Consider the following 16,571-nt stretch of genomic DNA (forward strand, 5'->3'; position numbering starts at 1 on the left):
GAATAAAATCTTAAAAAAAAAAAGGGGGGGGGGTTGATTTGCTCACAGCTATTGTGGGCAGAACCAAATTCCATATCCAGTACGTCTGACTCCAAAGCTCCTGTGGTTTCCACACTGTCAGGGACTTATGATAAATTTATTTGTTTTCCAGTGAATTAAGGGTAAGGAAGTCCTCAAATCAAAATTTTAATTTATATTATACTGAACATAGCCACAGTTCCCAAATTAAAAGTCTAAAAGCTTCCAGAATCAAATTTCAACAACAGGTCATAAAAACATGCAGGTACTTTTTAAAAGTTTAACTAATAATAAGTTCTTGCATGGTTTAAGCAGTTGTGTTTCTAAAGATTATCTGTGTATGAGATTTAGTATATGTGCTGCCGAAGTGAGCACTATCTGTGTATGAGATTTAGAATTGTATTTTAGAATCAAATTTTAGATACACTTATTTTGTACATAATCTGCTAAGAGTATCAAAAGTATCTGATAACTTTTTTTTATAAAGAGAAGAACCTGTTAATTTTTAACACTGGATTTTCAACTGCATGGCTAGAATGTTATGCTAATTGGAAATCACAAGAGTAAGAGCAGTAGTCCCTTAAACCTGCACCGCTAACTAAGCTCAGATGCTGGCTAGGCCATGTAAGGCGTATCTGTAACTGAACCATCTAGTTCAACTGTGCTTCTTCATCGTGGCCTCTCTCCTGTCACTCTGACTTCATGCTTACTTAGACTGTAATGTCATGATTATGTGATGTTCTTTTTATCAAACTTTTATTTCCTTTTTCTCTATTAGAAAAAGAAGATGTGCTTACTGTGGAAAACTTGGAAAATACAGGAAAAGTATCAAGAAGAAAATACATACTTCCCGTAGTCCCAGAGTTAACAAGATTCTGGTGTAATTCCTTCTAGTTTTAGGGTTCTCACACCTCTTTTGCCTTGTTTGTTTGTTTGTTTTTGGTCTCTTACAAGCTCCGTGAAGAGACAGGGGAGATCTTTTAAATTTCTACATTTGTGTAAACAATATGCTTGATAAGGGAAGGAACCCAGAGAAGTTAGTGACTTATCCAAGTCACATAGGTCAAATATGGTCAGGCTAGGGATACAAGCCAGGTGCCCTCTGCCACATGTGAGAGTAATGATGCTACTTCTGCTGGGACATAGTGAGAGCTCAGAGGCCTTAAGGCTCTACCTAGCAAAAGGAACTGTGGATACTGAGAAACTCACAGGATGGTTTGTGGTTCAACCCTAGGGGAGTCAAGAAAGGTTGTCTTCTGGGATTCTATTACAGAGTTTTACACTTTGTTTTTCACGCACCTTGTCTACCTTGTCCATCATGATGCACTGGTCACCTGTGAGTGTGCAAACCTAACGTGTTGAGGAGTCCTTTCCTGTGTAAATGCCTTTTAGGGAAGGCATGAAAGAATTTCTGTTCTGATCATTTCCTCAGCTTCAGAAACAGCCTGAAATCACCATTCCTTTCAGAAACTATGAAATAAAGCAGCTGAACTCTAAGTAAAAATGACTCAGTTTGTGAAGATCATCAAACTTCTAAGTGACATACAGACTCAAGTGTAGTGGTTAAGGTAGTGAAGTCTGAAGTTAGAATGTCTAGGTTTACGTGACAGCTCTGGCATAGGTTGTGTGAACTTTTGCAATGAGCAAAATTTTACAAGCCACTCAACTTTTCAGAGCCCAGTTTCTTATCTATAAAGTGATAATCTCATAGGTTACTTATGAGAACTAAAAAAGATTATACAAGATGATACATGTAAAACATTTAGAATCATGACTGGGACATGGTAAATTCTCAATAAATACTCTTTTTTTTTTTTTTAAAGATTTATTTTGGAGAGAGAGAACACAGAGGGGAGGGGCAGAAAGAATCTCAAGCAGATTTCCTGCTGAGCCCTAAGCAGGACTCAATCTCAAGGCCCTGAGATCATGACCTGAGCCGAAATCAAGAGCCCAATGTTTAACCAACTGAGCCCACTCAAGCCCCCTCCCCTCACGCAGTAAATACTCATTTAAATAAAAAAAAAATATTTTTAAGATTTTTAATTTTTTTTTTTTTTTTTTTTTTTTGTGATAGTCACACACAGAGAGAGAGAGGCAGGCAGAGACACAGACAGAGGGAGAAGCAGGCTCCATGCACCGGGAGCCCGACGTGGGACTCGATCCCGGTTCTCCAGGATTGTGCCCTGGGCCAAAGGCAGGCGCCAAACCGCTGCGCCACCCAGGGATCCCCTTTAAATTTTTTAAAGTAATCTCTACACTCAGTGTGGGGCTCAAACTCAAAATCCTGAGAACAAGAGTCACAGGCTGGATTGACTGAGCCAGTCAGGTACCTCAAGAACTTACATCTTGAGGCACCTGGGTGGCTCAGTGGTTGAGCATCTGCCTTTGGCTCAGGTCGTGATCCCGGGGTCCTAGGATCGAGTCCCACATCAGGCTCCCCATGGGGAGCCTGCTTTCCTTCTGCCTACGTCTCTGTCTCTCATGAATAAATAAAATCTTAAAAAAAGAAAAAAGAACATCTTTGTGTAAACTTCCAAAACTTTCTTTTCACAAATATAAAACAACCAGAGTTTCATGCAAGAAATAGAGCTTTATAGATCAACATGAGATTCCATGGGCTGTCCAGTGCAAGTGAACCAAAAAAAAAAAAAAAAAGAAGGAAGGGAGCAAAAAATAGGGAATGCATTTGGGGGGAAATGCAAGTCTGGGAGCTGAGCAAAATTAGTGCAATCAACTTAAAAATCACTAGGTTCCCTTTTCTTCTCATTACCTTCTCCTCCTCCTCCTCCTCCTCCAATTCCTCCTTCCATAACTAAAGTCTATTAGGCAAGTTTCTAAATCTAGGTCCTTTAGACAGAACGAGTTATGTGAGTAGTGAAATGGGGACCTGCCACCAAGATAGTAGAGACAACTGCTGAATTCTGTTGCCTGGGAAACATTCAGGGACATTATTAATAGGAATAGATGTGGCAAACTGAGCTAGTGTCTCACCAAGCATTTTATGTATGTTATTTCCTTCCCTATCACCCAACCCAATCATCTATCATCCACATGTTTCAGGCTCAGAAAGGTAAAGGACATACTGAAGGATATATGGCACTGGGACTCAGGTCTGTCTGGTTATAAGGCTTTACTAAGCTTTCTTCACATATACCAAAGAAGGGCTATGAGCACTTCAGTAGTATAGGCATTGTATACACATTTAGTTTCTATCACTGGCATAGAACTGAGGCTCATCTAGGGGAAGCTTTCACCATGTGGACTCTGCTACCAATTATAGCTGGGGCAATGATAAAACATGAACAGATTTATTAGAAATTAGAGAATGGATACTCATAAGAATGTAAAATGGCTATAAAAAGGACTTAAAAATCTATAAATCTCTGCTACTAAAAAAGTACTCATCAATTCCCCGACAGAAGAAATCTTGATTCCAAATCTGAGAAATGTGATGAGTCAGTGTGTCCTCTGTAAAAGCAGGGAAGACCTGGTGCCTGCATTAAGACCAGGTAATAAAATACACCTGAAGGAGAAGGTCCTGGAGGAAGGACAATCTCGTGTGAAAAATGAGGCTACTAGTTAGTTGTGCAGGTAGGCAACAAGTGGCCATGCCTGAGTGAACCTGAGGGTGACACTCAAAGATGACACCAGACAGTGACATTTGAGTAAACACATGGGTGATACCTGAGTGAGCATGAACAGGAACACCTGAGAAAGTGTGACATCTGAGTTGGCAAGTGCTGTTGTTTCGAGTCAGTAAATATTTATGAGGGCATCCATAATTTATATCAACTTTCCACCTTGATCTCAGCTGGCTTCCTTGTACATCATATATATTACAGACTGAGAGTATTGATGACGATAATGATAACACACTAACAAAAAACTTCTTTCTGTTTTTCTTAGGAGATATATCTTAGGAAAGAGCAGTACACAAAACTCTTCAAGGGTAGAGGAGGTGATTTGACACAGATTGTCTGTTAACACAATGATGGCCCATAGCTAAGGAAAAGGGACTTCCTCCTAAAGTTTGCTCCTTTCTCATTCAGTTGGTTTAATCTTCAAGGATAAAGGTATTAGGGGAACGAACTCTCCTGCCACTCCCTGCCAAATGAAGGAATGGCTGGGGGAGGAAGATGCAAGAGGACCACAGTGAATAGGAGTATGAGAGACAATTTCCTTAGGACACCACAGTGGAGGGAGCACTGGACAGGTTAAGAATGGTCAGTTTCAGGGAAGCCCCTTCAATACATCCCACAAACTTTTGTTCTGCATCTGCCTTTACAATTCCTAGAAAGGGGCTCTTGGCTCTTAGGTAACTCTAAATTAGCTCACTTATGTGCTACCCTCAAATTTTAGATCCCAGGAATCAGGAATATGATAATTACACAAATATGAAGTCCCAGCCCTTAAGCAAAATTTACCTATTTGTCCTAGGAAAAGGAAACTGTTACAAAAAGACATCAATAGTGGGTCATCTTGCCATTTCATACACCTAAGTCTCTGGAAGGGTATATTGTGAAGCTGTTTTAAAGGCAGGTTTTATCAAGTACCCAGCCTGCCCTTCTAGCCTTCTCTCTTTGACTCTAGGCAGGGTTGGTGGATATACTAAAAGAATGACTATAATGGCTGCAGGCTGCATGTTAGAATCACCTGGTGAGGTTTTTTTTTTTTTTAGATTTTTAAAATTTATTTATTCATGACAGACACAGAGAGAGAGAGAGGCAGAGACACAGGCAGAGGGAGAAGCAGGCTCCATGCACTGGGAGCCCGATGTGGGATTTGATCCCGGGTCTCCAGGATCGCGCCCTGGGCCAAAGGCAGCACTAAACTGCTGCGCCACCCAGGGATCCCTTCTTATATATTTTTGTAAGGTTTATATATAATAATGAGTAAGTGTTAAAAGATAAATTTTTTTAAGAAAGATTTTATCCATTTATTTGAGAGAATAAGAGAGAGGGGGGGGGGTGGAGAGAGAACACAGCAGGGAGGAGGGGGGAGGGAGAAGGAGAAGCAAACCCCCACTGAACAGGTCGCCCAATGTGGGGCGCCATCCCAGGACCCTGAGATCATGACCTGAGCTGAAGGCAGATCCCAACCGACTGAGCCATTCAGTGCTCTAAAAGATAACTTTTAATAGAAGAAGATTTAAAAATACTTTTGGAAGGATATATATAAAAAAAAAAACTATTAAAATTAGTTGCCTCAGTTTGAAAAGGGAATGTAAGGGACATTTTATTTTCATTGTACCTCTTGAATTTATTTTTAAAGATTTTATTTATTTCTTTGAGAGAGAGAACCAGCAGAGGCAGGAACAGAAGCACAGTGACAGAGACAGGCGGATTCCATGTTCAGCACAGAGTCTGACGCAGGGCTTGATCTCACAACCCTGAGATCATGACCTGAGCTGAAATCAAGAGTCAGATGCTCAACTGACTGAGCCAGCCAGGCACTCCTATACCTCTTGAATTTTGAAACCATGTGAAAGTATTACCCATTTTTTTTTAAAGTATTACCCATTTAAAAAAAATTTTTTTAAGTAATCTCTACACCAAACTCACACCCTGAGATCAAGAGTCACATGTTCCACTGACTGAGCCAGCCAGGCACCTCTTACCTATTAAAATTTTTACTTAAAGTAAGAATAGTTCTCTCTAGCAGCTTTTCCTACTATCTTAGAAATATACATTAGCAGCCTGTGAAACTAGCACAGGAGTATCCCTCTCATGCATGAGGTTCTCCCATATGCTCTGTGGCAATGAAACAACAATCCTGTAGGGAAAGGAGCTGTCTTCTTAGAGGACTCATGTTTTATAAATGTGAAGAGGAATGCCTGTCATAGCCTTTTGGGTAAATCTGAGTCCATTTTACTTGTTAGATAGGAAAAATGAATTCTTTCTCTGTACTTAGGCTGTTGCAGGGGGTGGGTAGTAAGGAAAGAAGAGTTACCTCTAAGAGGAGCTCCACACTATCCACCTGAAGCTCTTGCAGTCCCACTATCTGTACCACGTGCTTGCTATCTTCTCTTGCAAAGAGCCTGCAGATATAAGAAGATGGTTAGTATGGCAGACCTGCTGTAATGGACCTTGTTCTTGCCTCCCCAGAAACCATTCCATCATTCTCCTATTAGATGGCAGTTCTGTTATTTGAGTGAGATTAATGTGTATGCTCCTGGTCTACTCCCACACCTCCTGACACCAGCTCTGGGCTTCAGAGATGTTCCTTGACTGTTGTAAACAAGTCAGCATCTTTGGCTACAATTAAAAGAATGAACATTAAGATCCAGACCTATGCCAATCAGTGGGTCATATATTCCTGGCTTCAGTGATTGGTTCAGGATTGGATATGGGAACTCTGCTGGTCCAATCAAAATAAAGTCCTAGTCTCTGGTTGTTAGGTTGCCTGGGAGTGAGGTGCTGGTGCTCTTTCTTTCTGGAAGTGAAAGTACATGGCCCTAGGAACAGTGGCAGCCATTTTGTATTCACCAGAGAGCCAATTTTGGAGGCTAACATCATAGAAAGCATAGCTGAGCAAAGAAATTAGGTCCTTATAACATCCCTGAGCTGCTAGAGTAAATAGATCCTAAGGCCTGATTCTCCTCTAGGCTTTATCTAATTATATGAGCCAATGCCTCCCCTAAATAGCTTAAGCCAATATAAGTGGGGTTCTACTTTATTTCCAACCTAAGGAGCCTTGATATATCTTCCAAGGGAGGAGGAAGAGCTGGTGCTGTGACTGAATTTCTCAGGTCTGTATGTAAGGTTATGTGGTCTATCATCATTTTTTTTTTATTTTTATTTTTTGGTCTATCATCATTAAACCAGATACATCAAGGCACATGTATTGATTGAATCTATTAAAGACTCTAACATTATTTTTCTCCCTTAATAAGATAGTGATTGAAGTTAGGAATGGAATTCCATTGGGCAGCCCGGGTGGCTCAGCGGTTTAGAGTCGCCTTCGGCCTAGGGTGTGATCCTGGAGACCTCGGATTGAGTCCCGCATCAGGCTCCCTGCATGGAGCCTGCTTCTCCCTCTGCCTGTGTCTCTGCCTTCCCCGCTCCTCTGTGTCTTTCATGAATAAATAAAATCTTTAAAAAAAAAAAAAAAGAAGAATGGAATTCCACTTTACAGCCAAAAAAGGAAATAATTTTCTCAAAATTTTTTCTTTTTTTACAAAAGATTTGAGAGGGCAGCCCGGGTGGCTCAGCGGTTTAGCGCTGCCTTCAGCCCAGGGTGTGATCCTGGAGACCGGGGATCGGGATCGAGTCACACGTCGGGCTTCCTGCATGGAGTTGCTTTTCTCTCTCTCTCTCACTCTCTCTCTCTCTCTCTGTGTCTCTCATGAATAAATAAATAAAATATTTAAAAAAAGAAAAAAAATATTTGAGAGAGAGAGAGAGAGCATGCACACAAGGGTGGCATGGGGGGGGCGGGGAGGAACAAAGGAAGAGGTACAAGCAGATTCTCCACTAAGTGGGGAGCCCAATGTGGGGCTTGATTCCATGATCCTGAGATCATGACCTGAATGGAAACCAAGAGACAGAAGCTTAACCAACTGAGCTACCCAGGTGCCATTAAAAAACATTTTTCCTTAGTTTATGTTTCACCCCAAGTTTCTAAACTTTTATAGAAGGACTGGAAGAAATCAGCTTCACCAATCTCTGTGACCTCTCAGAAAACAACTATTGGTACAGTCAGGCTTCTGGAATAAAGGAAGGACCTAGCTTTCGGAGTCCTCATGTCATTCCTGAACATATTTTCCTAGGCCCTACACCCTAAGCTCACCCCAGAAAAGTTCCTAATGGACAGCCCAAAATGTATTGCTAGATTTTAAAATCTTATAAGCAAGAATATATATATTTTTTAAATTTATTCATGAGAGACACAGAGAGAGAGGTAGAGACATAGGCAAAGGGAGAAGCAGGCTCCATGCAGGGAGCCCGATGTGAGACTCGATCCCAGGACTCCGGGATCACACCCTGAGCCAAAGGCAGGCGCTCAACCGCTGAGCTACCCAGGTGTCCCAGCAAGAAGTATATTTCTATCACTTTTTATGCAAGGGTATAAAAACAATTTAACCTCTACTTTTAAGAGTTAATTTGCGGCTTCATACCTAATTGCAGTTTCAACCTCCCCAGAAGTGTGTTTTAACTTCTCAATCAGACGTTTTTTTGATAAGCACTAGTGAGGTAATCTGTCACATGAGCCCTCTCTATCCCTCTCAAAGGAAAATGAGGTAATCTACCTAATAAGACCCCCTGCGCTTCCCCACAAAGGAAGGTGATCTTGCCTGGAACAATCTTTTATTTTCTTTTGCTACTAACTTCCTTGCTCTAGCCTCCTTTCTATAAAAATCTTCCATTTTGTATAATTCCCTGGACCTCCCCTCTACTTGCTAGATGGAATGAGGCCCGATTCATGAATTGCTTAGAAAAGCCAATTATATCTTTAAAAAAAAAAAAAGTTAATTTGAAGATCCATAACTTTTGGTTTCTAGCTTATTAAGAGGTGGACTGATCATGTATGTTTCTGTTCACCTTTGTCAAAGTCTCACTATTACTTTTAGGAAATATATTTTATTAAAAAAACACACAGGATACAGCATAACAGCTCTAAACAGAAAGTATGCCATGAGTGGATCAGGACATTTCAGAAGTCCCAGGAAGATAGGCAAAAGAGATACTAATCAATTAGCCAGAGATATAAAAACAAAAAGAAAACACCTACAGCCCAAGACACTTGCAGAGTAAGTGTAGGTTCTTCCCTAGTGAGCCCTAAAAGGAAGCTTCAAAGAAAGGAGTTAGTATAATCCCATCTCCGTGGCTACAATTAAAGAGTGCAAACATACAGGGAAATATATGAGTAATTTATTAAAGAATGACACTCACAAATAGCTGACTAGACACCTTGACTGTCCCTTAACCCAAATAAATTGGATGGACGAATGGATAGACAGACACACAAACACAGCAGCTTGTATTCTCCTGCCAACTGTTCTTTAAACAAAGAGGACTTCAACTACCTCCATTTTGTCCTCAAATTTTCTAATTAGTTCTTTCCAGCTTATCTCTTCATTCAGGAAAAAGATCCTGCAGGCAAAGCATCCCTATAAGAGAATCCAAACTATCCCCTCAAGCAATAAGGACTGCCCAGAGCCAGCAAGCCCCCACTCAGGACTGACCCCAAGATAATGATCAACTTGACCTTCATGACCCACCTGGGAGTACCCACCAACCTTTGTCTTATATTTTCCTTACGTAAACCTAGAAGTATTTTTGGTACTTTGGAAGCAGTCTTTGAAATGTTAGTTTGCTGTCTTCCCAGTACTGGCCTCTCAGAAATAAATTTCTTTCTTGTTTCACCACCACTCATTTACTCTAACTTCGAATTTTGTCAGTGGCTAGTGGTTGACCTGGTCTGTTTGGACCCCCCAGAGCCAGATGCCAGCGCCCAGATACATTCTGACTGGAAAGAGCTCATAAATAAGTGCTGGGGCTTGGAAGAGAAGCTGTGATTGAGCTAACTTGAGGCTTCAGAACCAACAGAGAAGGTAAAAAGAAAAGCAACTCTCCTCCAAAGCAAACCCAAAGCAGAACCCTTCTTTATTTGGCAGTTGCTGTGTCGGGACAGAACCCTGAACACCTGTATATTCTCTGAATTGTGGCATACCTGAAGGTCCCCTTTCCTTTGGAATAGTCCACAGATGGCAGTCTGCCCAAGCCTAGTTGCTGGTTTCTCCAGTTTCACAACTTAATATCCTAGTACTCCTCTACCATGGGGGCCTGCCCTATCATGCTCTCCCTTCTGAACTCAAGCTGCTCTTCTACCCCCACCTCCCATTCCAGTGCTTGCCTGAAGCTTGTGGAATTTGCACATCCTTTTGGACAGCTCTGTAGGGGCTTGGATACCTTTGCTGGAGGCTAGTCTCTGTCATTGATTTAGCTTCCCCAGCCCTCTACCATGCTTAGCCTCAACTCTCTCTACTTGGTGTGGCTGCTCCCAACATGTCACAGGTCTGGTTAATTCTGTTATGACACCCTTTTATCTTTCCACGTCCCCTATTCCATCTCTCCTCCTTATTCTTCCAGTCAGTTGGTACCTTCACAACTTCATTGTTTCCTGCTCGATTGAAGTCATCTGTTTCAACCTAAATAAAACTTTATGCAGAAAAATACAATAGGGATTTAAAGTCAGAGTTACTGAATTCATTTCTAAATTACTGTATTATGTTGCATGGGCTTATAAGAGTTAAAAGTCTAATGTGAAGAAGAGAGATTTTTTTTTTACTGATTTCAGAAAACTATCATTAAATTTACCCTAAGATTATTGAGAGCAAAAAAATAAGAGAAAGCAGGAAATATTATTTATGGTTCTTCTAGTGTAATAATAGGTCAAAAGCATAGGAAAGGATTTAAGTACACGTTGACATCCTGACTTCCTGAAATCATGACCTTTTTCATAGACCAAAATAAAAGGGACAGTCTTTCAATAAACATTAGGATATTGATCACATAAAAATAATACTAATGCAGGGCCCCTGGGTAGCACAGTTGGTTGGGCATCCAACTCTTAGTGTTGGCTTGGGTCATAGTCTCAGGGTCCTAAGAATGAGCCCTGTGCGGGGGTCCAAGCTCAGGGAGGAGTCTGCTTGGGTCTCTCTCTCTCTCTCTCTATCCCCCTTTACCCCTCCCCATGCTTGCTCTGTCTCTCTCTAAAATAAATATTAAAAATCCAAATGGGGGATTCCTGGGTAGCTCAGAGGTTGAGCATCTTGCCTTTGGCTCAGGTCGTGATCCCGGGGCCCTGGGATCAAGTCCCACATCGGGCTCCCTGCATGGAGCCTGCTCCCTCTGCCTATGTCTCTGCCTCTCTCTCTCTATGTCTCTCATGAATAAATAAAATCTTTAAAAATAAATAAATAAATAAAATACTAATGGAAGGCTAATTTACATTTTTCTCTAGTTGAACTGATGGTTTAAAAAATATTCATCTGGGACGCCTGGGTGGCTCAGTTGGTTAAGTGTCTGCCTTTGGCTTGGGTCGTGATCCTGGGGTCCTGGGATCAAGCCCCGCATCAGGCTCCCTTCCTCTCCCACTCCCCCTGCATGTGCTTTCTGTCAAATGAATAAATAAAATCTTTAAAAATAAATATTCAGGGGAGCCCTGGGTGGCTCAGCGGTTTAGCGCCTGCCTTCGGCCCAGGGCCTGATCCTGGAGTCCCGGGATTGAGTCCCACATCAGGTTCCTTGCATGGAGCCTGCTTCTCCCTCTGCCTGTGCCTCTGGCTCTCACTCTCTCTCTCTGTGTCTCTCATGAATAAATAAATAAAATCTTAAAAAAAAAAGAAAAGAAATATTCATCTGATTCAAGAAACTTATTTCACAAAAGGGCACAAATATAACAAGGCCTCGCATTAAATCCCATGATTCCATGATCCTGTGGGACTCTGGCCTAAAACAACGATTCACAGATTTATAGTTTCCCCACTCATAATCAGTACCTTTTTCTTCTATTTAAGAGGTCATAAAGCTGTCCACAGTAGATTTCATAGAAGCTGATCCACACGAAGAGGTGCCTTCTTGGCTGGGATACTTCTAGTTGCCTGAAGATATCTTTGGCAGCCAGAGCATAGAGTCCTGGGTTCTGATGAGTTCCTATCATGGTGTAGGTCTTCCCGGCACCTGTTTGTCCATATGCAAAGCAAGTGGCATTGCCTCTAGGGGAAAAATAATTTGTATAACATATATACTAAGAGAAATGCTAATCTACACATAGATTTTTCATGACAAAAATCAGAAACAGAATCCTGTTTATAGCTGACAAAATTCAACTATACGCATACAATCCTTTAAGGAAAGAACAGAGCTTTACATTATAAAAATGTAGGAAGAAGAAAAAATATTCTCAAAGAAGGACATGAGTTTTTTAATAGGAATTTGTTATGGAACTGGTTATACCATAAGACAACGGCCCCACATTCTAGAGATCAAGTAGATGATTTTGCCTTAATCCTAAAAGGTAAGTTTGATGAAAGAAGTAATAGAAAATTGGGATGCCTGGGTGGCTTAGTTGGTTAAGTGTCTGTCTTCGGCTTAGGTCATGATCCCTGGGTCCTGGGATCGAGCTGTGCATCAGGGAGTCCCTGCTCCTTGGGGAGCCTGCTTCCCTTTCCCTCTATCTGCCACTCCCTCTGCTTATATTCTGTCAAATAAATAAATACAATCTTTAAATAGAGAATTAAAATAAATACAATAGACAATGGAAGACTATATGAACAAGGTGTTAGTGACTACTCATAAACATTAAGGAAGTTTAGACAGAGGTAAAATCAGTATAAGCAAAATAGTTGAGGAATGACTCATAAAAGAGCTTTTCTAAAGGCCTCAGTTTTCACTTTCATTAATAAATTAATAGGTTACTTGTTTTTTTAAGATTCCTTCTAGCCCTGACATCATGTGATTCTAAGTGAGAATCACTATTCCCGCATGTGGGTGGGTATGTGTGTGGTTAGGACTGTGAAGAACTGCAGAATTAGAGGTGAAGAAGAAAGACAGAGACTAATCTTCTGATCACATGTTTTCAGAGGAGCTAGAGGCCAAGATTATCTGAGTATCAGAGGCCCAACTATGTAGTGCAGAGCAGTAAGTGACCATAATGTTAAGTAGTAAGCAGCTATTGCAGACTCTTGAACAGGAATTGCATGGATGAATGATAAAAGTAGCTTCTTGCAGCAAGAAAAAATGTCTATGTACAGACACAGAGGTAAGGGGATACTGGAGGTGGGCAGAGAGATGAACATGAAGAAAGGAGCCTGAAGCCAGAAAGAAACCAAAGAATGAGTAATAGGAAAACGGCAAAGGAACCATGGAAGTGTGAGAAGAAAGAGATGGTAACTAATCAGATTTAAGCTGCTTGAGTAGAGACCAGTTACTCCTTGTCTTTTGAATCCAGGCTCCCAGCTGTATAGGTACTTGGATACACTGGTAGAGGCAGTGTGAGGAAAAGCATTAAAGGAGGAAAATGTGAACAAACTACAGAAGATTCAGCAGAATGAGACTAAAGAATAATATCTACCTTATCTTTAGAACATTTTTTAGTTTTTTTTTTTTTTAAGAGAGACAGAAAATGTGAAGAGGGGAGGGATAAAGGGAGAGGGAGAATGAGAATCCCAAGTAGGCTCCATACCCAGTGCACAACCCAATGCGGCACTTGATCTCACAACCCTGAGATCATGACCTGAGGGGAAATCAAGAGTAGAAAGTTTAACGACTGAGCCACCCAGGCACCTCATCTTCTGAACATTTTAGAGATGCGCTTTTTGAAAAACAACAAATATGGATATGAAATGTCTCTTATTATGGTTCGCAGAATGGATGCATTTAACTTGTACTTTTTAAAAAAAGATGTATTTATTTTAGAACTAGAGAGAATGAGAGCATGTGCGTGTGTGCACATGCATGAGCAAGGGGTGGGGCAGTGGGGAGGGAGATAGAGAGAATCTCAAGTAGACTCCCACAGGGGGGCTCAATCTCATGACTCCAAAATCATGACCTGAGCCAAAATCAAGGGCTCATGCTCAAGTGACTGAGCCACCTAGGCACTCCTGCACCTCTTATTTTTTAATTGGTACTGGCCTAACATTCAAATTCTAACTTTAGAAACTTGCTCTCTTAAAAAGTACTCCCTAGACTTGGTGCATAAGAAATTGAACCTGAAAGGAATCTCACTTTTTCAGCCTGCTCAGAATAAAAAAAAATTTTAATGACTTCTACAAAACAATAAAAAGAAAAAAACTGGGCAAATGAAGTTATCTGAATGGCCAATGAGCACATTTCTGAAAAGATTCTCAATTAGGCATTTGGGAAATTCAAATACAAACCAAAATGAGATCAAGTTATATACCCATTAGATTGGCTGAAATAAAGAAGACTGATGATGTTAAATATGGTGACATAGAAATGCAATTCACAGGGTGCCCCTGATACTCCCTGCCATACTCATGCTCTCTCTCCAATAAATAAATAAATCCTAAAAAAAAAAATATTTTTTAAAGAAGGAAATTCGATTCACATATATTGCTATTGGGAATATAAAATGGGTATGTGGAGGTGCCTGGGTGGCTCAGTCGGTTTAAGCATCTGCCTTCAGCTCAGTCATAATCCTGGGGTCCTGGGGTCAAGCAACACATCAGGCTCCCTGCTTGGCAGGGAGTCTGTTTCTCCCTCTTGTGCTTGCTCTCTTGCACTCTCTCTCAAATAAATAAATAAAAATCTTTTAAAAAAAGAAATGAAATGGGTGTGTAGAAAACTGTTTGATACTTTCTTATAAACACACACCTATCCAATGACTCAGTAATTCCATTTCTAGGTTTCACCCAAGATAAATGAAAACATGTCCAAGAAAAAGACTTGACCAAGAATGTTCATACAGCTTTATAGTCCCAAACTGGAAATAACCCAAATGTCCATCAACAAGAAAATGGATAAGTTGTGGTATATTTATAGAAAGGAACATTATTCAGCAATAAAAGCTATGGATACATGCAACACGTACTAATACCAAAAAACATTATGCTAAGCCAAAGAAGCTAAGCATAAAAGAACCTATATGGGAATGATTCTATTTCTGTGACATTCTAGAACAGGCAAAACTAATCTATAGTAAAGGAAAGGTCAGTGGTTATATAAGACTTGAGGGTGGAAGTTGGAGATTTACTAGGAGGGTACATAAGAGAACTCTCTGGGGGTGATGGAAATGGTCTACTATCTTGTTTGAGGTATTGGTTACTTGGACAAATACAAGTATCAAAACTCATCAAACTTGAATACTTCTTAAGATCTGTGCATCTAATTTTATTTGAATTATATCTCAATATTTTTAAAGTTCTAAGAATTATTTTTAAAAAGTCAAAATACTATGGAATCCGTGATTCTAGCAAGCTGTTTGGCATTTTCTATCTATACATGCCTATATTTTGAATAAACAACAGAGTCCTTAGTGCCTTTTCGGTCCCATTTAATGTTTATTGTGAATAATTATTTCAAAATTTAAAAAATACATCTATAAAAAACAGGTGACAGTCACTTACCTATCCCACTCCAGTGAAAAGAGTAACTGAACTATGGGTAGGATATTTAATTCCTATTATCAAAAGTTCAAACTACAACCATTTAAGCCTTTTTATTTTGAGGACTTTCATAAAATTATATTATTGACAACTTATATTTTTGCTGAAATTTTCTGAATGCTTGGTAAATCCAAAAGAGACAATGCACTCTTCAGAAGAGTCTAAATTCATCGGATTAAAACACAAATTAATGTCTAATTCAAAAAAATAAAAAACATAAATGATACTTATAAAGAAATATGTATTGGAAAACAGTATGAACCAAGCAAAGCAAATAATAACTATCATACCCATTGAAAATATGCTGAATGAGTGGGTGAGTAGTCTTCATGTATACATCCCGATTGGTGCATGCTTCACCAAAGACTTCATCAAAATAAAAAACATGCTGAAAAAGAAATGTGATTTTTATATAAAGAGGTATTTTCTGGGTTTTCTTCACTATTCTAGTTAACACATAATAAAGGTGCAAGTACGTTTTCAACTAATAGTAACTGACTATGACAAACTTAGAGATAAATAAGCAATCAATAACTATCAAATGATAGGGCTTTCTTAAGATCTCTGTAGATATGTTCTTACAATGTAAAAACAAAAGCACACGATTTTTGTTCTTTTTCTTTTTTAAAATATTTTATTTATTTATTCTGATAGAGAAAGAAAGAGGCAGAGACATAGGCAGAGGGAGAAGCAGGCTCCATGCAGGAAGCCCAATGTGGGACTTGATCCTGGACCCTGGGATCACGCCTTGAGTCAAAGGCAGATGCTCAACCACTGGGCTACCCAGGAGCCCCGATTTTTGTTCCTTCTTAAGTAAATTATGAGTACATGACAGCTAATCCTCCTTAGGTCCAGGAGAACTGAATTCTATGGGGGTTATCCTCATAGCCCAGCTAGGACTAGCATATTTGAAATTTGGAGGAATTATAAAGGAAGACTTCCATTTCATAGGTTACATAGCTGGCCTCCCCCCCCCCCCCAGTTTTATTTATTTAAAAAAGATTTTATTTATTTGAGAGAGAGAGTGAGCAAGAGAGAGAGCACAGGAACAGGGGCAGAAGGAGAGGGAAAAGCAGACTTGCTTGCTGAGCAGGGAGCCTGACTTGAGGCTCGATCCCAGGACCTTGAGATCATGAGCTGACCTGAAAGCAGATGCTTAACCAACTGAGCCACCCAGGCACCCCTTTTTCTTTTTTAAAGATTTTATTTGAGAGAGAGAGAGTGAGCGCAGGGGTGGGAGGGGGTGGCAGAAGGGCAGATCCCCACTGAGCTGGGAACCCAACATGGGGCTCCATCCCAGGACCCAGAGATCATGACCTGAGCCAAACACAGATGCTTGCTTAACCGATTCAACCACCCAAGAGCCCCCAAAGCTGAGTTTTTAATTCCATGAACACTTATTGCTCAGCTGGTAACATGTATA

General features: G+C 40.3%; 1 protein-coding gene across 3 annotated transcripts in view; it reads right to left on the reverse strand.

The window, feature by feature from the left end:
• KIF24 (kinesin family member 24) overlaps window positions 1-16,571 on the reverse strand; it is a 75,493-nt gene that overhangs the window by 20,769 nt on the left and 38,153 nt on the right. For all 3 annotated transcript variants that reach the window (XR_013388027.1, XM_077912313.1, XM_077912311.1), the window contains exons 4-6: window positions 15,439-15,536; window positions 11,522-11,737; window positions 5,968-6,055 (exon numbers count right to left, since the gene is read on the reverse strand). Coding sequence is in view for 2 of the 3 variants with exons in the window: in XM_077912313.1 (XP_077768439.1) it covers window positions 5,968-6,055; window positions 11,522-11,737; window positions 15,439-15,536 (402 nt within the window). In the remaining variant the exon portion in view is untranslated. The remainder of the gene's footprint in view (window positions 1-5,967; window positions 6,056-11,521; window positions 11,738-15,438; window positions 15,537-16,571) is intronic.

Source organism: Canis aureus, chromosome 10 (genome assembly GCF_053574225.1).
Source record: "Canis aureus isolate CA01 chromosome 10, VMU_Caureus_v.1.0, whole genome shotgun sequence".
Taxonomy (NCBI): Eukaryota; Metazoa; Chordata; class Mammalia; order Carnivora; family Canidae; genus Canis; species Canis aureus.